This window comes from Sceloporus occidentalis, unplaced genomic scaffold (assembly GCF_023333645.1).
Source record: "Sceloporus occidentalis isolate IW3139 unplaced genomic scaffold, rSceOcc1.0.p SCAF_48, whole genome shotgun sequence".
Lineage (NCBI taxonomy): Eukaryota > Metazoa > Chordata > Lepidosauria > Squamata > Phrynosomatidae > Sceloporus > Sceloporus occidentalis.
Genome location: NW_028317028.1, coordinates 3,605,298 through 3,631,509, shown reverse-complemented (window position 1 = coordinate 3,631,509; position 26,212 = coordinate 3,605,298). Strand labels below are relative to the sequence as shown.

Here is a 26,212-nt window from a genome sequence, read left to right as displayed (position 1 = left end):
ATGGAGCAGGTCTCAGCCATGGAGAAGAATGTGGCCGATCTGACGGTCATGGATGTCTATGACATCGCCTCTGCAGTTGGGCAGGAGTTTGAGAGAATTATAGACCAGTATGGCTGCGAGGCCATAGGGAGGCTGATGCCCAAAGTGGTTCGGGTACTGGAGATCTTAGAGGTACTGGTCAGCAGGAACCACATTAACCCAGAGATGGACGAACTCAGGCTGGAACTGGACAGACTGAGGCTGGAGCGAGTGGACAGGATTGAGAAGGAGAAAAAACACCAGAAGGTAACAAAGTGGCAGAGCACTTTTCTTTTTTTCCTGGTCTTCCCAGTTACTTGCTAGTTCATTTGGCAGTCATCGGGTTGAAGGGAGAGGTCCTGGTCACACAGAACACAAATGTCCTACCCAACTTTCCTTCTACCATTAATGATCACGTTTTGGACCATCTGCTGCACATAGTGTGTGGATATGGTCTCATTTTTGGGTGATGTAACCATCAGTATTCGATAGGCTCGTCCACTTCTTGTGCCAGACCCAGACAGTATAAAATGCAGGATGTGCTTGTAATACTCTCAATGGTGCATGATGTGTCTGCTGAGTAATATTGGGGTACTTTCTGTGCCAAGAAAAGAGGATACCAGTAAACAGCTCCCCTCTCTCATAAAAATGAAAATAGTTACCCTGCGCATAGACTGATCCTAGAAATAAGATTGCAGGTCATATTACTCTGGTTGTTGCAGGCTTTTTGCCCCAGGCATTCTATTTGTTTTCACAGCTCTTACAAAAGGTAAAAGGAATTTTGCCCAAGACATCTGTATGCGCTGTATAGCTGTCCATGCATCCCGGTGTTGCTCTATAGTACATGGTGACTGTTTTGTGGGGTAGTCGAATAGTTTGTCTTTATGTCCCTGTAGTTTTCTCTCTTAAATAATACAATTTGGAGAGGATTCATTTCACTGATTAAAAACCTCCTCTCTTATTCAGTAGGGAGGTATAGCTGAATTGGATAGTTTAACTATTATGTATGCCTATGTGAATCTCATTAATATTGTGTATATTTACATAGAATTTCACTGCAGATAAGAACCGTTCGTCCCATATAGTCTGTTCATTTTACCAGATGTAGAGGCTCAGACCTTAATTAGCACTTATATATTGGATATATTTATGCCTAACCTATACATGTTTAAGTTCACTCACTATGTTCGCCTCTGCAACGTCTGATGGGAGGCTGTTCCATTTACCTACCACCCCCTTTTAAATTAATTTACATTTATAGTTAAACTTGGGCATTCTTTAAAGCCGGCTATTAGGCACCAAGTAGGCCCACCTTAGAATTAGCACCATCTCAAACTAAGACTCGCATTCGATAAATTATACAAATATCAATTATACTTGACCTGATCAATCAATTTATGCTGCATTGATATTTGGACAGTTCATGTATAAGTTATGTTTTTTGGTGTTTTAGGAGCTTGAGCTGGTAGAGGATGTTTGGAGAGGAGAAGCTCAAGATCTTCTGGGTCAAATAGCCCAGCTTCAGGAGGAGAACAAACAGCTCCTGTCCAACCTATCCCTGAAGGACATCAATATCACAGAGGAGGAATTTCAGAAGCATGAAGGTAAACAAACCATGACTTTTGAAGCATTACTTAAACCTGCTGTTCCCCATACTTTTCTGAATTAACACTTTTATGACTAAATGTAGTATTGCCACTTGTCACATGACACAAGAACAAACACTGATAGGTTGTTTCTATAGGAAGTGTAAAACTTTTTTTATTGTTTATATATAGAGTCAAGAGGATTTCTTTCATAACCAGTTTGGGATAAAGGTGTCATTGGGGTTTCTTGTCTTCTTCTGGCTCAACAGATATGAGAGGGTTTAGCCTGAGGGATGCTGTGTCTTTTTCAGCCTATGTAACTTTGTTAAACTCAAAGAGCAGACACCGTGTCCCATGCAGCCTCACCGGGAACTAATCTTTTGGCGTTGCTGTAGCTCTGGTACGCCTTCCCTGTGGTCTGGTTTTCATGCCACCGATTGGCTGCTTGAAACAGCCAATCATCAGTGGCGCTCCCATTGAAATTAGTCAGAACAGTTTCTGTGCACATGGGGTGCAATGTTTGGCCTAGCATATCTCCTGCAAGCCTAGGAGCTGGCGGGCGAGGGGAGAGGCAAGTGCATATTGGGGCATTCTGCAGAATCTCCTCATGCATTTGCAATAGGAAACTTTAAATGGAAAACTCAGCTATAATATGCTTTAAAGTGCATATGATGGTTGGAGTATTCTTTTAACATAAACATGCATCTAAGGTTTGTTTACATGGGTCAGCACTTTTAAGCACCATATTATTATGTCATATTCCCAGTTGCGTATTATAAGGGAGAAAGTTACAGTCAATATGAGAGATGCTAAGAGGAGAAAGTACCGTATTTGCTCGATTATAAGACGACCCCCCAAAATCTGAATATTAACTTAGGAAAAAAAGAAAAAGCCTGAATATAAGACGACCCTAAAGGAAAAAAGTTTTACCAGTAAATGTTAATTCATGTAAACTATTTTTTTTAAATAAAAGCTATGATTGAGAAAAATATTTTTTTTGTTTTTATTTCCTTGTATTTTCCAACCTGTCCCCCAGTTACGCACATCTGCCCCCAGGCTTGCCACACCAATATGGCACTGTGGCCCATGAAATGCCTTTTAACCCTCTATATGCCACTGTGCCCCATGGTATGCCTTTTGACCCCCTATGTGCCACTCTGCCTCCAGAAATGCCTCATACCCCTATATCCCATTCTGGCATTTAGGGGGTTAAAATGCATATTATGGGGCAGAGTGGCATATAGGGAGGTATAAGGCATTCCAGGAGGCAGAGTGGCATTAATGGAGTTAAAAGGCATTGTATAGAGCACTCTGCCTCCAGAAATGCCTTATACCCCTATATGCCACTCTGGCACTTAGGGGGTTAAAAGGCATATTATGGGGCAGAGTGGCATATAGGGAGGTATAAGGCATTTCAGGGCCTTATACCTCCCTATATGCCACTCTGCCCCATAATATGCCTTTTAACCCCCTAAGTGCCAGAGTGGCATATAGGGGTATAAGGCATTCCAGAAATGCCCTATGCCCCCATTTAACACACACACGCACGCACACACACACACTTACCGGGCTTCCAATTTCCTGCTGTATTGCCGGGGCAGCGGGTTGACGTCTCCTTCCGCTGCAGCCGGAAGGAGGTGGAGTTGGCAGCGGGGGTTTGTCTGCGTCCGTCGCGGATACCTTCCCCGGCTGTCAGAGATCAGAGTTCTCTGATCTCTGACAGTCGGGGAACGTATCCGCGAAGGACGCAGACAACCCCCGCTGCTAGCCACACCTCCTTCCGGCTGCAGCGGACGTTGTCTACGCGGATCGCGTAGACGTCAACCCGCTGCCCCGGCAATACAGCAGGAAGCACCGGTAAGTGTGTGTGTGGGGGGGAGACAGGAGGATCCAGGTCCCCTGCAGCGGTGCAGGAGATCTGGATCTTAATCTCATAATCAGACCTCTATTTGAGGTCTGATTAGAAGACGACCCCGATTAGAAGACGAGGGGTATTTTTCAGAGCATTTGCTCTGAATAAAACCTCGTCTTATAATCGAGCAAATACGGTAATTTACTAGGCAATGGTGCCAACTCAAGAGTGTTTCAAATGAGCGTTTAGCTTGCTTGTGTCATTACATATGATTTGTGAGGACACAGAATACTGGGCTCAGGAGACAAACCGTAGAGATGTGAGATGCTTCCCGTAGTTAGCATACCAATATGTCTGTTGTGTGTATTATCTGAGATGCAGAACGCGGCCATTACATGGAGAGCTCTCACGCTGCTAATGACGAACCCTTCTTCATGCTGCTGTTGTTGGCTACCAGCTATGAATATTGTGAATATTGGTGCAAGATATATTGCTAGTGGTGCTTGCAGCCTTTTTTTTTATAAAAGGTTAGAAAACTAATGGGAAAAAAATAACCATTTTATTCTCGGTCTATTCCATCAACGTTTAATTTCCAACTACATTTCTAGAGGCATCCAGTGTTCTCTCTAGCTGAGGCCTCCGGACACCAGGGTGTAATATATGTACTCAACACTTTTTTTTGGACAGGAGTTTTTTTTTCTTTCAAGGCCTGAAGTATCATGCTGGAGTGAAACACCAGGCCCAGAATCTTCCTCTTCCTGGGCCGCATTCTCCAATGCAGATATGGACCCCTTTCTTTACTGCTATGGCCACAGCTAAAGCAATGGCCTGATCTTCTTAGGTCTCTCCTGAAGAGGGAAACCGCTGACCTTTTCCTTTGTGTTGTTCCAAACGGAATAACTCAGGTCTGAATAGCACAAGTCTTAACATGCTGTGCTGACCATCTTGGCAAGACACTACTTCTCCCTAGACTTGGATTGTTTAGCCTGCAGGACCCCCTGATGCAGAGCTCCAGCCTTGTTATTTTACATAAGTAAAGCGGAAGGCCAGTGGGTGCATTCTGTTTGATCGCTAGTGTATTACTGAATGCAGGTAATTAAATATTTATATGCAGCGCACAATAGGCTGCAGGCTTTGCTGCCAGGTTTGAATAGCCAATTGAATAACACATTTACATGTGGAAACATTACAGTGATGGCAGAAAGAGAAACAATAGTCTCTTTTTCTTTCGGCTTTGAAAATAATTATTGTAATGGTATTATGCGCCATGTTTTCTTTCATTTGTCAATGAACCTCTACCCGAATGCAAGCAGTGCCGCCTGGCGTTCGTACCTCCTCTTCCATCTCCGGAGTAGTAAAAACTCAGAGTAATATTCTTGTTCCTTTCTCAGTGTTCCTGAATGGACACTGCAGCCATCATATGCACTTAGTAATAGTAATAGCAACAATGATGGGAGTCCCCCTTTAATAATCACAAGGAAAGGTGCTGTTGGATATTGCCATTGAACCTGAAAAGTGAGAGTAAAGAATAAAATGACAGCTCTGCTAACATTTATTTCTTTTAACATCTACAAAGCGCACGTGATAGAAGAACAGCTCTCAGAGCTATTCCATTGCCGTTACCTTATAAACGTACACATATACATCCATCTTTATGGAAACAGTGATTTAAGGGATTTTTAAAATGTCACTCTTAAGTGAACAAGAGATTTTTTTGAAACATAATCTAGGGTTTAATATGTACTTGTATAAGCATAACATGCATAATTTTGGACTACATTTTCAGGAAAACTATATATATATATAAATGACATGTTATTTTGTACTTGTCTATAATACACACCCAATTTCTAATTGTCCTAGAAAGGAATAAAATAAATGTGATGTCATTGGGCTTGAATACCTATTGTAGGGCTCTATTCCAAATATTGCACTTCATATGAATGTGGAGGGCTGCATAATAAGTTACACTAAAGGTCTGAATACTATTAAAGTAATGATGTCATATAACATTTAATACATGTTATGATTTTGGCAGACAAGATTGGAGCTGTTACCTAGAAACATAGAATTTGACAGCAGAAAAGAACCATTTGGCCAATCTTTTCCTGATGTAAATACTCAGACCTTAATCAATCCTTGGTCTTGTCTTAGATTAAGAATAACTTTATGCCTATCCCATGCATGTTCCAAAATCCACACTGTATTAGCCTTTTATCATTTTTGATGGGAGGCTGTTCCATTTATCTAGCACCCTCTTGGTAAACGGTAGGGTATCCCTCTGTAAGGGGCAATATTAAATCTCTTGTGAATGTGGCAGACGCATATTTTGAAATACTATACATGGATACTTTCTGTTCCATTTCAACATCGTAAATTATCATTTGACGCCCAATGCCAGTGGCTACATTTATATACGTCATAATAATCACATTTATAATACCGTCTTCGTTGGAGGATCATTGGAAATGATGAAAGTTGTGCATGGAATGTCCTGTGTACTGCTTTGATGGGGGTGGATATGATGTCTGAGCTTTAAAATACAAACCTAAATAATTTGAAAAACAAATAAACATATCAACACAAATACAATAATTACAAATTCAAATAATAATAATATTTACAGGATTAAATGACCGCATATAAAAATCTTGATCTTGACCCCTGGATTGTCATCCTGGAAACTTATCGCTATGGTCAATCCATTAATACAATTATTCAAATTACAAAAACATCCAAAAGTATGTATATGGGGAAAATGGAACACTTTGTATATAGTGCTTTAAAATGACATTTATCTTACGTGTGTCTATAGGACTAGTGGAGACTTCCAGTCTTGCTCCTGTGTAGACAACACAAGACGTACTGTTCCTGTGAGCTCCTGTAAATATGTTATAGCCATCTGTGTTTTTCCTATCAGTATATGCAGTGCTGAACTGTGTGCTGCGGTTAAATATAGCCCTGTTTGTTTGAGTCACTCTGGTGTCCAGACAGAGACGCTGTTCCATGTCAACCTATTCCCCTAGAATAGAACAGCTTGGGCTGGAAATAGTGAAGCGTCTCCAGCTGACAGTGAACACTGTAGATAAGTTGGCCTCTTACTCATTGATATTGGCTCTTTTTGCTCCTTGTGGTCTTCAATATAAGGAAATAATATTTGTCTGATTTGGCAGCAGAACCCACGTACTAATGACTCATTCAGTAGGTACAAGGGGGAAAAAAAAAAAGATTTCTTTCTTTATGAAGTCAGCTGATGTTCCCTGTATTTATCCACTTATAAACTGCTGGACCTTTTCCATACCTCTTACTAATCGTTGGCACTGGCTCTCCAAATCCTTGGAGTCCATGATTTTACTGTTGGTACTTAATTTTATTCTCTTTTTATAGATCTCTGTAGATCTGGATTCCCCAAAAATGACTCTGGCGCAAATTATTTTCTAGAGTGTGTGTGTGTGTGTGTGTGTGTGCGTGCGTGCGTGCGTGCGTCTGATGGAAATCCCTCAAAAGTGTCAGAAAGTAGTAATACCAAAAGGTGCTCGTATGTTTATTCTCACTACCAACCAGCTAGGGAAAACGAATCATATCACAGTACGTGCAAAGTTCTGAGAGCAGAACTAAATGTGTTAATAAAGGCAAAGTCTCCCAAAATATAAATGCATACTAAAAAACGCAGGTAAGTATTTCTTGTTAAAAAAAATTACCAGAGCTGCCGGATGATGCTGTCTCTGCTCTCTGAAATCCTTGCCAGGTTTAGCTGTTTCAAGTGGCCGGTCGCTGTCAGTGGGAGCAGCAAATTGGCATGCATACTGGGGGTCTTATTAGACCCCTGGAAATTGTGCTCAAGCCAGATCTGAAGCTGGATGGAGGTAAGTACCTTTCTCTCTCTCTTGCACATTGCTTTAACTTGTCTTCCGCAAAGCAAAGAGGATTAGAACTGGGGAAACAAGCGCTAAAGTCTACCTTTAACTGGATTTTAACAGCTCAAGAATTGACGTTCTTGAAAGTCTATTCCTTTAAATTGTTCGGTTTCTTTCTTTGGGATACCCTTTTTTATTAAGTCCAGAATCTCTGCTAAACCAAGTTCTTCAAATGCAGATGAACTCCTTATAAGATCATTCGAAGTTCCCGTTTGAACGTTATCTCCAAGGATTGGCAGGTTTAGCTTTTAAGCCTTATCATGGGTTAATTTTTCATCATTTGATCCAATTTCAGGCAACAAAAATAAATAAATTAGTGATAAGTGGCCTATAATTAAGATACTTGATATGTTCCTGTTCATCAAACACTTGGGATATACTATAAGTGTCAAAAAGGTGCAAGGAATAATAAATCGGACTACTTGAGACATTTCAGGTGACTTGATTCAATATGTACATTTCCTTATAAAAAAGCATTTAGAGGCATATGACTATTACTATTATAGAAGAGTATATAACACGTGATAAAAGCATGATGTTAGAATTGAGGACTAATTGAGAAGAACAACATAGAGGTTTGATTCATTATAACTACAGCACAGGTAAAACATTAACCCCGTCTCCAGAAGGATATTACTAGTATGAGAGTGTTAAGGGAAGGGCTACTGAAATTGTGACTGGTTTGCCGGATTAATATTATCAGGAAAGACTAAGGGATCATAGAGTATATAGCTTAGAGGAGAACTATTTAAGCTGGGCTGCTGGAGGGGCACTCCCAATAACACACACCCACATCCAGCGACACACGCAAACATGCATGCACACACACCCTCAGCACTAATACACACACCCTGACACTCGCACCAACACAACGGACACCTTTACAGGTAAAAGCAAGGTATCATGTTCAGTGTAACAGATACGTCATTATTTATCATGATGATATATTTGCTTTACTCGTTAACTGTGGTTTTAGAAGAGAATCAAACACAAGTAAGGTACTTTGTTACCAGACTAGTATATTAGAGGGATATAACGTAAACACACCAGAGAGTACATTTGGTGCCACAGTAAATTACTCTGCACTGCTACACATCTAATGACAATATAACAAGTTACCATCAAAATCAGCGATACCTTTTTATGATTTGTATCATATAGCACCTGTACCATATTATTTCATTAGAGTGATATGTGAAACTGTTGGCCGATTCATTGTAGCCACCTGTATTTAAGCCACAAAATGTAAATGTTTTGTTGGTGCATTCTGTTGTACAGGCCTAAGGTATATATCATTTATTTAACAATAAACACATTAATATGGCAGCATCTCAAGGTAAGAGTGAGCTTTGTCCGCATAGTTAGCTTCAGACAATTAGTTGTCATGATGTGAAGAAGCGGTTTCAGACTTGCATGACTGTGTGTGCTAAAAGCATTATTTATTTTGGAATCGGCCAATAACACTTTTACACTGTTCATTGTAATTCTTATGCGCCATTCTCTTAGCTCTGAGATTAGCCAACTAATCTCATTTAAAAATATCCATTACTAAAGGTAGCCACTGTACTTACATCCTCTCTGGCAAATTTCCTCTTTGCCATACAGGGGTCTTATCGGCAGTGTAGTCTGTGGTGCTGACCAGATTCTTTTTTATTTATTTATTTTTTTTAATTATGAAAATATACCCATACATACAGGTTTTATGATATGTCTCAATAAATTCATAAATGTATATACTATTATTACGTAGTATGTCTATTTAAGTCTATACGTGCATAAGTATACATTTATCCACAATTTTCCTAAATTTGCGTAATGGACAAAATCAAGACCTATCCTTCAGACACAATGGATAGTCAATTATCCTACATGATGTAAAAATACAATAAAACAACATTATGTCACGAGGAGCAATGGTAGAAAGGAAAAAGAGGGGAGGGCAAATTCCCATGGGGATCTGGTAGATTAATCCACCGTCTGACAAAGAAGTAGTGAAGGAAAGAAAGAGAAATACGTCTGAAAATCTATTATAGACCAGTAGTAATTACATCGATTCTATTGGATCAGTTTAATTCACATAATTCCTATAAGCTTAGCCAGATGGAATTTGATTTTTCTATATAAAAATAATATTAATTTAGCTAGAGTATTCTTGGATGCCACAGTTCATGTATTATGGTTAAATTCCCAGAATTCAAGCCATGGAGACCATATAGAGTTGTATTTATCAATATTAGAATAGACCAAGTAGAAATATCTTTCCGTTTCACTCTGACACTTTATTTGGTGAATACTTTCTCACCAGTGGGGACTAATTACCTCCAGTATCTTGCCATACATAATTTTATGGCTGCTATGGATATGGATAGTTAAAGATAGACAATTTGTTATTCAGAGGAGGATCTAGATAAAACAGAAAAAAATATGGGCTGAGATTAATATCTTGTTTTGAATTAAGATTTTAATATATCAAAGAGTTTTTTTTTTTCTCATATCTCAAGTTTTCACACTCCCACCAAAAAGGATAGGTAATTCCAACTGGCAAGGTACGCCTTGAAACAACTTGGCCTGGGGAGACCAATGGCTTTGGCGCCAGGATTTAGAGGTCCGTAAGAGCGACTCTATTGGTTGCTGGCAATTTCCATTAACCCCTGCTATACTAAAGAACTGCATTCATGTTATAGGAGAAAAATATTTTTTTTCCATCGGACTTCCACTTTAAAACATACACGAGTATTGAAAGAGCCATGTGTGAAATCATTGTTTGCTGTAACAGACTGTGTGTTTTGTTCTCTTCTAGGAATGTCGGAGAGAGAGCGACAAGTTATGAAGAAGCTGAAGGAGGTGGTGGACAAACAGAGAGATGAGATAAGAGCTAAAGACCGAGAGCTTGTACTTAAGAATGAGGATGTAGAAGCTGTGAGTGTTAAAATATCTCTAACATGAGGGAATATTTATATTTGAACACCCTGGTACATGTGTCGCTTTAAAAACAGCTTGTCCAAAGGCACACTACTGTGGCAAAACCCTATATTATCTTGTTTCCAGTAGATGTCTGTGCACAAAAATCATTATAGATAGTGGATATTATTTGCCATTAATAATAATTTATTTTTTAATAATTGTCACTGAAGCCTCTGTGTTTGCAAAGTACAGGACCAATCCCAAATCAATATCAGCACTCCACTGTCCTCAGAGTCTCTAAAATTTAGGAAATATAGAAAAACCTGTACCAGGGGGGAAATCAGTAGAAACGGACCCCCTGTACCTACACACAGAAGTCTTTACAAGGCCAGGGCCCATAGTCAATAGGGAGGAGGCTGGCTCTCAGGCCTCTCCAGGGGCCCCAGTGATGGAGGGTTCCGTCACAACAATCAACCTGCAAAACAAGAGATTGTTTCAATGACGTTTCATTGTTTCATCTCACTTTTGATATGTGAGTGGCCACTAATTTAGTGGTTATGCTAATTTTTTCCCCTCCTGTTTGGAGGCCATTAACACGCTATCCACGAGAAACATTGAAATCGTTTTTTGTAGGTCTGATGTTTGTCTACTTCTCCCTATTACAGTTACAACAACAGCAAAGCCGTCTGATGAAAATTAACCATGATTTGCGCCATCGCATTACGGTGGTGGAAGCTCAGGGGAAAGCACTGATTGAAAAGAAGGTAGAGCTGGAAGCGTATCTGCAAACCAAGGAGCAGGAGTCTAGTAACTTCAAAGTGGAGATCAGCAAGCTGAGAGAGAGGCTGAAGGGAGATCAGCAACTGAACGGAGTGGAGAAAAGGATAGAGGTATGGAGAAATCATGTTCAGTGATTTGTTGGCGTAGAGGTTGGTGAGCCAACAAAAACCTTGTGCTAGTGTGTGAAGCTCCTCTTCATAGACATAGTGGGACAAAAGTGCAAACTGATTGGCACCGCTGGTATCATTTTTTGGTGGTTAATGGTGTCAGTGTCTGACAATCTAACTCAAGAACTGCCCATATCTAGAATTATTTGTTTTGGGAGCACAGATGCAATTTTACAGGACCAGTTAGCAGACCAGTCCTGTTTTACACCTACTGGACCAGAGCAGTTTTTGCGATTGCCAACCCTAATTTCTCTCATTTAGTCTAGCCACACAATTGATATATTGTGTTTTTTTCAGGACTAGTAGAGTTTTTGTTTGAAACCATACACATATAACAAAATATTTATTAGGAATAAAACAAACACAAAAAATTTTTGATACTGCTTAAAATTTTTTTTCCGCTGGATAGCTTCCATTCCTAAAAAGAAACCCATGTTGAGCAAACATCCTTATTATAGAGTAGTTCAACAAGCCCAGACCCCCAGGGATCTCTTTTTTTTTAGTTGGGTGCTATGCTGACTCTTGCTGATGGAGGGGAGACTGGGATGTGATGAGACACTGGTCCTCTGGGGACATTTTTTTGGGGGGGTGTATCTAGTGCGGGATTGGTTTTTAAGGGATTAAGAGCAATCTTGTTGCATGAACCACTTTTAAAAACAGGCAAATACTGAAATCATACTAAAAATTAAAAACCCAGGAGTTATTCAGGTGTGCCTTTAAGGCCCAAACATCTTCAGGTTTCTTTTGATTGCGTTGTGTAGAACTATTTTGTGTTTAGGTTTGGAAAGTAACATTTTAGATGTTTCCCCAACCTCTCTTTTTAACCTTTGCATGAAGTGTTCATGTTGCAAGTGATTTGCCATTCTTATTAAATGGAAAATCTTTAGTTTATTAAAGTGACAGACATGATGCTGTTGAACTCATTGAGAGACCCATGGTGAAGGTTACATATAATTATCCTGTTCTGTTTCCCCTTTTATAGACAGAAACTATAAATGAAGACAGCATTATTGACTCAGACAAGATGTCTTTGGATCTTAAGGATTCAAACCGGCCAAGATTTACTTTGCAAGAACTGCGCGACGTTTTACATGAGAGAAATGAGCTGAAAGCCAAAGTTTTTATGTTGCAGGAAGAACTTGCGTACTACAAAAGGTATAAGAGCTCAAACTTAGAGCATTTTTTTTACTTTTCCGAAAGGTAGATAGATGCAATAGCCTCCTATCAGAATACAGTGAGGATACTCAATCATGCAAGACCAAGGATGAGATGAGGTTTGAGTCTCTACGTCAGGAAAAATGGGCAGACTAGATGGCCCAAGTGGTTTTAGATTGCGATATAACTATAACTATATAGCTATATGTTATTTTATGTCAAAAATATTCTAGCTGCTTGTAAATGGATAATATTTATTTTTTAAATAATATAATGATGAAAGCTACGTGACACTTATACAATTTTCTGTTTCTTTTTTTTTTTTTTTATAAAGATTTCTTTTTTTTATAAACCACAATGTTTATATCAGTGCCTCGGTGATAACTAGAAGTATTTATGCAGACTTGCATTTGCTTGTCAAAGCGGGATGTGAAGATCCCAGGAAAAGATGAGTTTGTTTTATTTAGAATTTGATGATATCGTATACATGATACACAAGCACAAAAGAAATGCTGAAGTGAGAGAATAGGTAATGAAGGTTAGGGTAGTAGTTGGAAAAGGTAAGAGAGAAGAATAGAAAGAGGAAAAAATATTTAGAGAACTGAAGAAGATTATAGGAACAGAAGACAAGAGCTGAGGGCAGAATGACACAGAAAAGATGAAGACATTGGTGGCCAAGGTGTAGGAGATGTTGCGGTTGCTTGGACCACCATAGGCTGGGTTGCTCAGTGTTCGCTCCACATACAGATGGGTATGAAACAATATGGTCACGCTCTATCCACAATTTCTTTTTCACATTAACACAAATTAGTTCCACTCATGTAGCTCGTCAGAAGGCATAGCTATGGCAGTGCCCAGTTGTTGCTTATCCCCATTATAACATCTTGTGATCCTGACACATCTTCCTTTTTCCCTTTAGTGAAGAAGCAGACGAGGAGAACAAGCTTCCGCAAACCTCACCTATAATAAACCCCAAAACACCAACATCTCAGGAGTCGGGCATCAAACGCCTGTAAGTAATTTAAATGTCCATGTTTATTATGTTCCCATGCTATGGAAATGTTCTGTTAAACAAAAAGGCTGCAACAATAATATAAGGGAACGTTGCAACTCAGAACTGACTACATTTTAAAGCTTCTCTGAGTTATCAAGCCAATGAGCTAAATGTTTAACAACAAAACCCAGTGGGGTTTTATTTGCTAAAAAGTGAGTTTGCAGTTGAACCACTCTGCCCCCCACTTACCTATGCATCCCCAAAAGTTGCCACCCGTGCTCCAGACTCCCTGGTGTCTAGTGGGGGCAGCTGGTGACTGAGCACCGGAAGGTCATGTCACGCCGGCGCTCCATCATAGAAGTAACAGGTAGCAGCGGAGGTTGTTTACGCGTATCGCACAGACGTTCAACGGCTGCCAGAGAGAAGGATCCAGGTCCCCTGCAGCGCAGCGTGGGATCTGCATCTTAGTCTTGTAGTCAGACCTCTATTTGAGGTCGGATTATAAAGTGACCTCGAATATAAGACGAGGGGTATTTTTCAGAGCATTTGCTCTGAAAAAACCTCTTCTTATATTGGAGCAAGTACGATACTTGTTAAAATGTAAATAAAACTATGTAGCATTAAAAAATTAAGAAAATGTGATGCTGGTTTTGATCATCAAATTCATTTTTGATTAGTTCTGCATATTCATATAATTCAATAAATTCAATAATATTCAATATAAAGGGACATGTTTTTTTGTGAGTAAAGCATTACATTTATTTCTGCAAACCATTATTATTATATGTATATTATTGATAATATAATTCATATTTTGATTATTGTTATAGTTGTATTGTTGCCACGTGACCAGTTTTGTTACAGCTTTCCAGCGGAGCGCTAAATGGGTAATCACCCTTGAGTGCTGCCTCGGACATTCATAAATTTTACATGTTGCTTACTGGAACAAGTAAAGTGTGGACCTGCAATATGCCGCATTTGTCTGCTCGAGGAAAGAAATCAATTAATTAAACACAGCGGCTCCCATTTTTCTGACCAGATGGATTTTACACATCCCCACGCAGCGTTTAACAAGTGCATCCCTGGCAATGTACTTATCGTAGATCCACTGTAGCAAATAAATGATATGTAATATATTTGTAATCAATGGGGGATGTTTTAGTTTTACCCCCTGTTTACAACACAGTGCTGTAGTGATGCTTCTGATGCATGATACTTGCTTCTCCATTCTGCATATTCATCCTATCTGCAGGTTTCCTTTTCAACTATAGTGATCACACATATTCAGCAAAGCAATATTTGGGTGAGAGCAAACATTATTATGCATGTTCCGGGACCAGCTCTTTATCAGGGCACTTGTGTGACTGCTTACTTTATTAAAGTAGCTCCCAATCTGTCCTAACTTTTATCTTACCTGCTATTCTTACGTGAATGCATGGCAAGTTAACGCACAGTAATCATATAGCGCCTGGAGAGTTTGGGTCCTGCAGCTGTGCTAATGGGGTGCATATCATGGTGCCTACTCACTAAAATCACTCCATTTATTACACTCAACTTCCAGCCGAGTTTAGTGTTGTCTATAAAGAAAAGTGTCGTGGTCCAAGCACATGTTTGCTACTACATGAACAGAGTTCACCTAAAAACCCCAGTGGGGAGTGTGGGTGCATGGCTTTGTGAAACTCACAGGTATGCTACAGGGCGTTCAGCCTTACTCATCAACAAACTCTTGAGTGCCTAGTGATTATAGACCTGTGCGTACTTGTACTTAGTTTTATATAGATGTACATTAAACAACCTGCGGCGGTGTTCATCTGCTAAAGAATACACTGTACGTCACAAATATTAAGCAGTAATCAAGTCACAGTTGGAATATTGGGTAGCATTGCTATTTAAAAGGTATGCATCAAACTGAGCACAGAACGTTCACGGAGAACCGACACGCTATGAAGAATTCATATTGTGTTGTACAATGTATCTGTGCTTATTGCAATATACGTGCAGCTCAGTGCATTCTAAATTATCGCCTAGGAATACTTTACATATATCACACAGCATGTGCGTCTTGAGACCAACGTACACAGCACGTATGTATTCCTTATAATCATTCATGATATTATCCGCTTCTTGATAGCCCCTGCATTTAAAAATCAGTCTAACTTTCAGTCTGCTGCAGTTCATTTTTTTTTTTTCATGAAATACATACGAATAGTAAATTAACATTTTTTTTCTACATTGAAGAATAATTTAATTAATAGAAAAACCTAAATATTTTTTATATATTAAAATTGTCAGTACCATGCCCATAATACTGATAATAGTGTGCTTAAGTGAAGGAAAAAAACCCACACGTTTTTACATTTTAACATAGATGTGTTATTGCAGTATAAAAACAAGTTGTGTACAATGAATGTTCTCACACTCGTTTTGTGTTTCTGATCGCTCTGTGTTTATTGGCACCGTTGATTATCAAAGTAGTTGGGCGTTTTAAGAGTCGGCATAAAAAATGTGAAACATTAATCCCAAAATATCAGACAAAATAAGAAATTCCGGCTCTTTTATCAACCCTAAACCAAGATGTCTCCCTCTTTTTTTAGTGCTGAATACTACCCTGTATACACTTATTTGCTAATTTTTACATCATGGCTTTTGTGTCTGCTCTCCATGATGGTGTCCTCCAGGTAACATGGTCTTCCTTTGCTACCCAACGAGTCATTTCTCTCTGTGAGAGTGTACTAACATTTACATGCATGAATGTGTCCTCTCCCATCATGATCTCATTTTGTCATTTAATACAGGCGTGTAGTATACATTTGCCTTAAGCCTTGCCAGTTAAAGGGAAATATAGTCTACAACCTAATTAGCCTCTTTATTGTGCCATTTTAAAGCAGTTCAAAAGAAAAGGGAGGGCACCAGGAGGAAAAGGGGGCGCAAGAATTTTTGTCATTACTGCAACAGTCCTGTCATCCTGGTTGACCATTAAGGGCCATGCCAAGGAGAAGACAGATTTCATCTTTAGCCCAATTAAAAATGTATGCTATAGGGCCATGCACCTGTATCATGCAATTTTACATTAAACAAGCACTTGTTTCAGAGGAGGACTACTTTAATTATCATTAACTGTTCTATTTAGGGTGACCACATTTCCTGGGCAGCCTCAGTCTTGAACAATACCTTGTCCCGGAATGAAAGCTCTGAGTGAAGGACGTCTCAGCCTGGCTGAGAGCTCAGAAACCTCTCATGTTTGGCTGAGTGCTTTCTTTTCACAGAGCTCGGCGTAAGCTGCATCCAGCACCTTGACTGTGTTTGTCTGTTTGTGTGACTGTGTGTGTAATGTTTGGCAGCAGAGGGGTTAATTCTCTGAAACTGCTCTTGTCTGGTAATGACTGTATAAATATATTATTTAATCTGAAATCAACATGGTTCCCAAGGCTCCCAAATGATTTATATAATATAAAATGTATTTTACGTGTATGTGGCGGTGTGTGCATATGTGAATCAATGTGAATGTGTGTAATCTCAACTGTCTCTCGCTGTCACTGACTGGCAAAAATAAAATGTGGTCTCCCTAGTTTACATTTAAATCAGGAAAGCTCATTTTATGCCATCACAAGGTCAAAAAGACAGGTATTAAGATTTTATTTTACATGCTAACCAGTCCAGTGTTTTCAAACATGTGTTTGTTGCGTGTACCCTATGCTATAAGGGTGCCTGTCGTTAACATCCAGGTCTCTCCAGAACTAGGCATATAATAGCTAAAACCCAATCCAGCAGCGGTTGAACAGTTCTTCTCAAGTCAGTCATTAAGATATTGTGATCCCAGCTGGAATACTACTTAGTAATTCTTAAATCCAAGGTTCCATAAAAACTGGTTTGAAAACCACAGCCACAGAGACTAAATGGACGGCTCTAGAACCAGCAAGTTTCACATTATCTATATTTAGCTCAAATACAGCTTGTGCACACAGAAGTATAAAATGGTAATAAAGGTCCCCTTTAGTGTAATTGTTCACATTTAAAGAATTGTGCTTCATTACTTGGGCTGGGATTGTAGTGTTATTACGCTACGCTTTCTTTCATCTTTATTTTGTAGATTCCACCCAACTTATCCACTAATGTGACTCAGACAAGTATTATTATTATTATTATTATCCTTTATTTATATAGCGCCAACAGTTTACGCAGCGCTTAATACAATACATAAATTCAAGGGATATGACAAGACAAGAATTGACAGACTAAGACAAACCGATACATTTGGTGGAGAGAGCCCTGCTCGCAAGCTTACAATCTAGAGGGAAATGGGGTGACAAACATAAGGCATAGAGAAAGGGTGAGAGGTATTGTGGGGGTTGTATCGATGACAAGGAAGTTCTAGCAGCTAAGATGGTATGCTTCTCTGAAGAAGTGGGTTTTTAGATGTTTCTTGAAAGTTGGGAGGGAGGGAGAATGCTGAAGGTTCCTTGGGAGTAGATTCCAGAGATATGGGGAAGCTCGAGTGAAATCTTGTAGACGGGAAAAGGAAGAGGTGATGAGTGAGGAGGAGAGCCTTAGCCCATGGGAGGAACGTAGGGATCGAGTAGGAGAGTATTTGCTAATGAGGTCAGAAATGTACGGAGGAGCAGTATTATGGATGGCCTTATATGTCAGTACCAGGATCTTAAGTTTAATTCTAAAGGTAATTGGGAGCCAGTGGAGGGTTTCACAGAGGGGGGAAGCAGAAGAGGAGCGACGTGCAAGGAAGATGAGCCTAGCAGCGGCATTTAGGATAGACTGTAAAGGAGAGAGTCGAGACAGTGGAGTGCCAACCAGAAGAGTGTTGCAGTAGTCAAGACGGGAAATGATAAGGGAATGAACGAGTGTTTTTGTGGATTCTTGGGTGAGGAATGGGCGGATACGAGAGATGTTTTTTAGGTGCAAGCGGCAGGATTTGGCGAGGGACTGAATGTGAGGGATGAAGGAAAGGTTTGAGTCAAGGATGACCCCAAGGCATCGGGCCTGGTTAGTAGGAGAGATAGTCGTGTTGTTAATGGTGATAGAGAATTCAGGTAGTGGAGTGGAGATGGAGGGAGGGAAGATAATGAGTTCAGTTTTAGGAAGATTAAGTTTCAGGTAGTGTTGTGACATCCATGAAGAAATAGCAGACAAGCAATTGGTAATACGGGACAGGAGAGATGGAGAGAGATCAGGAGAAGACAGGTAGATTTGGGTATCATCTGCATAAAGGTGATACTGGAGGCCAAATGAGTTGATTAGTGTGCCAAGAGAGGAAGTATAAAGAGAGAACAGCAGAGGGCCAAGGACTGAACCTTGGGGGACACCAACCGAAAGTGGAAGGGGTGATGATGTCTTGCCAGAGAAGTTGACAGAGAAGGAACGGTTAGACAGATATGAGGAGATCCAGGAGAGAGCTGTATCTCGAATGCCTATAGAAGCAAGTGAGTGTAGAAGAAGGTGGTGATCAACAGTATCGAAAGCAGCAGAGAGATCCAGTAGAATTAGAATAGAGAAGTGACCTTTTGCTTTGGCAGAGAGCAAGTCATTGGAGACTTTTGTTAGAGCTGTTTCAGTAGAGTGAAGGGGTTTGAAACCAGACTGTAGAGGGTCAAGGAGGGAATTAGAGGAGAGGAAGTTAATGAGGCGGTTGTACACAATCCGTTCAAGCAGCTTAGAGATAAAAGGAAGCAGAGAGATAGGGCGGTAGTTAGTCAAACAGACGGGATCTGAGGAAGGATTCTTTAGAATTGGTGTGATTAGCGCATGCTTGAAGGCAGATGGTACAGTTCCAGATGATAGAGAAAGATTAAATAGGTGGGTAAGTGATGGACCAAGGGATGGATATAGAGACTTTGTGAGGTGTGAAGGGATGGGGTCGAGGGGACAGGTTGTTGGGTGAGAGGAAGAAAGAAGAGTGGCTATCTCTTCTTCGGTTGTAGGGGAAAAGGCAGTTAGTATAGTAGGAGTGGAGAGAGTGGTGTTGAGTGGTGTAGGAGGGAGTTGTAAGGAAGAGAGGTCTTTTCTAATAGTCTCGATCTTCTCTTTGAAGTGGGTAGCAAGATCTTGGGCAGTGAGAGAGGTTTGTGGTGTGGGTGTGGAGGGACAGAGAAGGGAGTTGAAAGTAGAAAAAAGGCGTCGTGGGTTGGAAGTATCCCTTATATATAAAATATATCATATATTTACATTTATAAGGAATTATTAATATATTTAAATATATTTAGGGCAAGAGACTAATATATTTAACACAGTAGGCTATGTACAGAAACTACGATTGTAGTAGTTCTATATACTCGCCCTACAGAGAGTTGATCAATATCCTAATGACCTTGTAGTACACTGGTTTACATTATGTTCAAAACTGGCATAGCAAGGTTGTTTTTAACTATGTTTACATTTCCATCTGTTGAGTCCATATTTATGTTTATTTTAACCAGGCTCTTTACCGCTATAATGCCTATGGTAGCAGCTGGACTGATAGCAGATGATCCCACATTGCAGCCAATCAGCAGGCTTGTTTCTCTTGTACGACTTGCATTATTTTATTATTTTTTGCTTGTGTAACACAGAGTGCTTTTTGTGCATGTAGATAACAAGTTCTCAAGTGTGCCACTGATTCAATTCTGATTGGCTGTTTGTGGGATCACTGACCACAACAATGACCCAACTCACCGCCAATCAGAATGACCACAATCTCAAAAAAAATCCGTCATACTTCCAATGACATATGTCAAGGGAAGCCAGTCATCAATGTGCTTGAGATTTAATAATTGAAATAACCCACTTAGATTTCATTTGATTGATTTCAAAATGCATTCTATTGCACACAGCAATTTCTATTAAAATTATATATATTCTTGCAATATAAAAGTTGTTTAGATTTTTGCCCACAAACTGTGTGTTCTAGGTGAGTGAACATGAAGTTTCTCATCTCACCACTTTAATTATACTTCATCTATATTTCCACTGTCATCTCACCTCAACTCACAGTTTAGTGAATGAACATTTCTAACTTCATTGGAGGACACTAACAGTTGTGTTCGTTTGAATCACGTAATACACATGTATTGTGGTGAGCACAACTCTTACTAACAGGGCTGTGTATGGTTTTCATATTACCTGTAAGTGACCTTCTGCAGATTGGGCTGTGACACATAGCATTACGTGTCTGTATATGAATCATTCACCAGAAAATACAGAATATAAACCTTTAAATTGTATTTAACTTGCTGGATCATTAATAACTAGTATATGCACATAATAGCCAGTGGTATATAACATTTTAAATGTCCTTGTCGATAATATTTTAACAATGCTATTCAATAAACTGGGATGGAGACTACACTACATGTAATAGACATAAAATGATCTACCCTATATTAAAAGACAAAATTCAAAATTACTAAAGGACAGTCACAGTACTTTATAATTCCTCCCAAAATGAAGCACTAGAGGGCTTCAAATTGGTAAAGCTGTTTTTCAACCTAGTAGATTCTTAAGGATGAGAGGAGTTGCGTAGCATACCCAATATAAAACATATGTATGTTAGCAGCAGGGGCAAACTTACACTAACTTGTTCAAACAGGACAGATCTACATGAAACAACACACAAGCTTGTCAAAAAAATGTCAAAAGGTTTGCTGTGTGCCTTGGGTATACTTAAAGTCAAAAAAGCCTTTCTATTACACGGTTACAGAGTTCCTTCCAAGCTCACGTGAACCCCCGTCATACTCTAATAGCCTCTATCTTTTTGTTATTGTCAAATGATTGTAAGGAATACTTATGGAATGTTTGTCACACATAGTAACTTTATCATTTATTCCTTGGCATGAGTACTCTCCTACCCTCGATCATACCTGGGAACTTCCCAAAGTAAGCTGCCCAGAGCACGTCCTCTACTGGGGCCTTGTGAGGATGCAGGGCTAGCTCTAGGCATCCTTTAGTGGGAGAGAAGTGGATGGAGGTTGGACATGGGTGGACAGTGGGCATGCCTAAATACCTGAAGAAAAAAGAATTTGACCTGGAGAGCCGGGTAAGCAGGGTTTTACCCAGAGACTCTGGGACCCATCCGGAGAGTTCCCAGGTATTCCACATGATTGTTTGCAATTTAAGAAGCTAGTTCTCCCTACATGGAAACCTTGTAGAGATTAGAACACGGCACATGTGATGCAGTGTACAACATAACCGCGTAAATGTTTATGCTGCAAACTGCATCAAAAGTCATTGTGCAAGCCAAGTATTGTTGCAAAAATACCAACATGCATCTGTATTTGTGACAATACTTGGTCTTCATGTACCTTGACATCATCTCAGGCTGGTGCCACCTCTTAGTGTTTCAGCCAGGAAAGCCAATTGTAGAGAACACTGGAGCTTCTGCATGTAAACCACTGGTAAAACAGGAACTCCAGGATACCATTCGAAGTGTTCTGTAAGTTTGCTGCTCTTCATGTAGCAAAACCTACTAAGCACAGAATGCTACGTATCCTACCAACTATACCACTATGCTACAAGCAGGGAATAAAAATTGTTAGCGTGAGTGACATGCAGTAGTAAGCCAAACCCCCAGGCTTAGTGTACAGATATTCTGCAATCTACACCAAACAGAATGCATTGCTTCAGCAATCCTGTAACTCATCGGTAACCATGGAATAATTGTCACTGTCCAAATGGAGTGATCATTTGCAGAAAGCATGCTACGCATTGTGCAATCCTAACCCCTATTGAAGATGGCTTCAATGGAAGAAAACCATTAATGATCAGGGCGTGGGTTCTAGCAATCTTGGTGACTAACACTGATGTGTGAGAAAAGCATGGAGTCTGTGATGACTTACAATAGGAAATATACTGAAATATGAATTGCTTAATTACTTAAAACAAAAATACTTTTAACTGGTCAAATACAAACACCTTAACAGTAACATATGTAACTATGTTGACTTTGTGTAGTTGGCCAGTGATTTCTGTTCATAACTGCAGGGGCTTGTAAACACTAGCAATGTGGTTTCAATCTATAAAATAGTCCCCATAATGTCAAAGGTGGTGCTAACAATTAGGTACATTAAGCGGCTGCTTAGGGTCCCCATTGGTGTAAGGGGGGCTTACCTAGAGGATCTAGTTGGAGTGAGACAGATTCCTACAATGTATTTTGTTCCTGAACAGAATGCTGCTTATAAATATCCTCCACTTGTACTTGAAATGGGGCTCCTCTCAATCTTTCTGCTTAGGACACCTAAAATCCTCGAGCCGCCCCTGTACAGGGATTCATATACATGTGTTTTTCACATTATTTTAAAAACTGCATACATAACCTGCCGCTTGTTATCTGGAACCATGTATAACAAATAATATGCACGTTTGCGGCTGTATGACAAGTTTTGGCAGCATGGAATTCGCATAGACCGTCCTAAAAGTCGGGTAGAAAACTGCAGCTCTCCAGATGCTGTTGTCCACAACTCTCAGAATCCTCCACTATAAGGGCCGTTACAAGTGTAACTGGTCACAGATAGGCAAAGGGTTCTAAGAGTCTAAATTAATCAACTTCTGGAGAGTAACGGTTTCTACTCTACCCGTCCAAAGCCAATATTCTTACTCATCCTGTTTATTTTGTCTCCTTAGGTTTAGTTTTTTCTCAAGGGATAAAAAACGGATACCAATGACACAGAGAAACGTCCGCGTTCAAGAATCGTACGGGGTTTGGTCTGACTACAACAGAGATGATGGTTACACAGAACAAGGACAAGAAGCCTTACAACACATGTGACATATTGCTTTGCCTTAAATGACAATACATGCATTTCATAGCGGAGTAAAGCACAGATACGTTACGCCAGGGGATACAATTCTGAAACAATGTAGATGTTTGCGCTCTGGAGAGAGAAACTGAAATAACTGCTTATGACGTTAATCCAATAACCCTTATCATTTATAAAACACATGCCTTTTTATAAAAATGCTAAATACTTCAAAACTTGGATGCCATTTCTGTGGAGGACTCTGTTTTCTGTAAATGATTTGTAAATGCCAGAAAGGAAATGTTTTGTTTTTTTTAATTGACAAATGCAGTTAACAAATATTAGTTTGTTTTGCACTTTAACTTTTTTCCTGTGGTTGTTCGGGATGTTTACGAGCCATAGTGTTAGAGGGGTCACATTTTAGCACTGACTATATTATACATTAAGGGAGAGTTTTCTAATGAAATTGCTAATCCTATTAACTGATTTTAGTGAATAAATCCCAATCTCAGCTGTAAAACAAAGTAAACCCTAACACATTCAGAAAGGCTTTCTGAACAGTATGAATTTATAGAGCGCCATTATGTTCCACAGCGCTGAGCAAACGGGAAACTGTGTTGGTAAAGAGCATTGCTGTGCTTGTCAACACATTGGCGACCAGATAATATCCCCGCTTCTCACTATGGGGTTCAATGGGTTTTGCTGCCAAATAGCAGAGAAACTCACAATTTTCTTTATAACGGTCTGAGTGATTAACTGTTTACTGGAAGCCTTTTTAAGCTAAAGAGTAAAGATCCATGTGATAATGTTTGAGTTTTGGGGTGTTCAAAACATGGATTTAAAAACCAGTTACTTAACCACTAAGCTAGCTTAGCATTCTCAGACATCCATGTCAACCTACAAAAATGGGGATTTGTTTGAAAAGTGGTCTGGTTGCTATAGCAACCAAACCAATTGTCCAGTCAGCAGGACTTTTACATTGGTTACTATGGTTATACAATTAGGTTATATATATATATATATATATATATATATATATATATATATATATACACATATACATAACCCCCACTGTTCGAAAAACTACATAAGAATTACGATTGGTGTAAAAAATGTATAAACTATAGCGTGGACATGACTCCTGCCAAGTCCCGCTATACTCATTGAGCTTGTTTGCACTAATCACTGTACGGGGCAAACAAGCAAATGCTTATCAGTTTGGTGGCAGCATTTTAAGAAACCAAAACTGCAGCCAGATGTAATCATGCAAATGAACCTATTTGAATAGTTGCATTATCAAGTTTAGCACCTAACACTACCCCTACAGTGATGCTGTCCTGTGTGCTTTGATGAAATCCTCACCTCTCTGTCACGGGTTAGTGTTTTGATCTGCATGACTTGAATTATAAGAGAGAAAGTTGAGGAATTACAAATTTAGCTAGGTGCATTTCAATATAGCAAGCCATTTAAACATATGTAAATGCAAATATGGACAAACAAAACAGGATACTTCTTACACACACATGTATACACACACACATACATACACACACACACACTTTAAAATCAAAATCCAGATTTCTATTTTGCCACTCGTATTATAATCTGCTTTTTAAAGGAGGTGGTTTCATATACATATTACAGACTATGCTGTATTGTTACAATTATTTATAAGTGAAGGTTACGGGGTGGTGTTTTTGTAGTAACCCCAACTTTCAGATATGCAGAATCCCAAATCATTAGGTGTGAATTCACATAATGAACCAATTAGGTTGTCTTCCTTTCCTATGCAGCTGTTTAGTAGACAAGCCATGAAATATTAGCTATATTTTAGTTGAGCGGAAGAATGTTAAGCAATATGAAAATAAATACATTTCCCAAACTTAAATTTAAAGGGGAAATACAGCACAAATGTTTGCTATGCAAAATATTTTTCATAACATTGTCAAATATGTACATTAAAAATGTCCATTCTGTGCACTACCTTTTGGGAAGCACATTTATTTTTTATTTATTAGTAAACCACAACAGGAATTTAAGAATGCAAACAAAAATCTAAACCCTACCCCCCAACATTTTTAAATACCCTCAATTCTGTTACATTTTCAGAGCTAATATATTGCATAAGATATACGTAATAGCTAGAAAAAATATTTTCTTTTTACACTAATTTACCAAAAGTAATGTCAAGATTGGTTAAAACCAACTATGATGAGTAGGACTGAAAATTGTAAAAAAAAAAAATAAAAAAAGTCAAAGGCTCTAGATCAGTAGAATTGTGGGGGCTTATCTATAGAAAAGTGATTGTAGTGCAAAGTTTGAAAAGCGGTGTCTATGGTGAGAACACTACTTTTTACCAAAGTCTATTTTTACACATAACCCCCAAAACATGTATACATTAACAGAAAATGCTTTTGTTCTGTGGCTGCATTCAATCCAGTTGTGAACATGTAGACTGTATGCTGGTGACCAGACAATCCCTTGGGAAATGTATACCGACGTAGAATCATTGTTCGTAATGCATTTTTAATATTTATCTAAATATTAAAAAGCCAGCTGGTCGCCCTACACGTAGATTATGTTCTCTATAATGCACACAAAATAAATTAAAAGCGATTTGGCCGCACAGCTTATTTGTTCTTTGTGCCTGATGAAGCATGTAAATAATGTAGATATACAAGACCTGAGTGTCCTTTGATTTCCCATATGGGTTTTACAGTATTAACAGAATGGTTTGAGTATTAATACAGCTGGAATCTAAGATACCTTTGTTTTTGTCTTTTTTCCCCTCCTACACATTAATGTTTTGTGAATGAACCACTGTTGTGTGCAGATACAGTCTGAAGTAAGGGGGGGGGGGCATCAATGGCCAGGGTCTGGTTCTCCAAGTCAAACCCATCCGCCACATATGGAGGGCACTGCACCTGTCCAGAAGTAGGCAGAGATGGAATGAAGGGAAGAGTTTAAACCAGTTCATCTCCAGCAAGCACTTTTCATCTCTTTAAGGGCTAGGATAAACCTGGCTTTGGCCATAAACTCACACAGCTCTACATGTGCAGTTCATATTTCCAAAGTAAAGGTATACTGGGGAGATGAACTTCCAATGCCTAGATTAGA

At 39.3% G+C, this 26,212-nt stretch overlaps 1 protein-coding gene across 1 annotated transcript; it reads left to right on the top strand.

The window, feature by feature from the left end:
* On the top strand, positions 1-23,124 carry LOC149289130 (RILP-like protein 1). Its single transcript, XM_089491091.1, has 7 exons — positions 1-285; positions 1,472-1,622; positions 10,174-10,292; positions 10,943-11,167; positions 12,207-12,379; positions 13,299-13,391; positions 22,980-23,124. The coding sequence occupies exons 1-7, from the start codon at positions 1-3 to the stop codon at positions 23,122-23,124; spliced, it is 1,191 nt and encodes a 396-aa protein (XP_089347217.1).
* Positions 23,125-26,212: the final 3,088 nt, after the last annotated feature.

Bases quoted from the DNA above. Each gene is read 5' to 3' on its own strand.
- LOC149289130 (XM_089491091.1), top strand. From the start codon at position 1: ATGGAGCAGGTCTCAGCCATGGAGAAGAATGTGGCCGATCTGACGGTC. The intron at 10,293-10,942 runs GTGAGTGTTAAA...TCCCTATTACAG, and splicing joins AGAATGAGGATGTAGAAGCT to TTACAACAACAGCAAAGCCG. The intron at 11,168-12,206 runs GTATGGAGAAAT...CCCCTTTTATAG, and splicing joins GAGTGGAGAAAAGGATAGAG to ACAGAAACTATAAATGAAGA.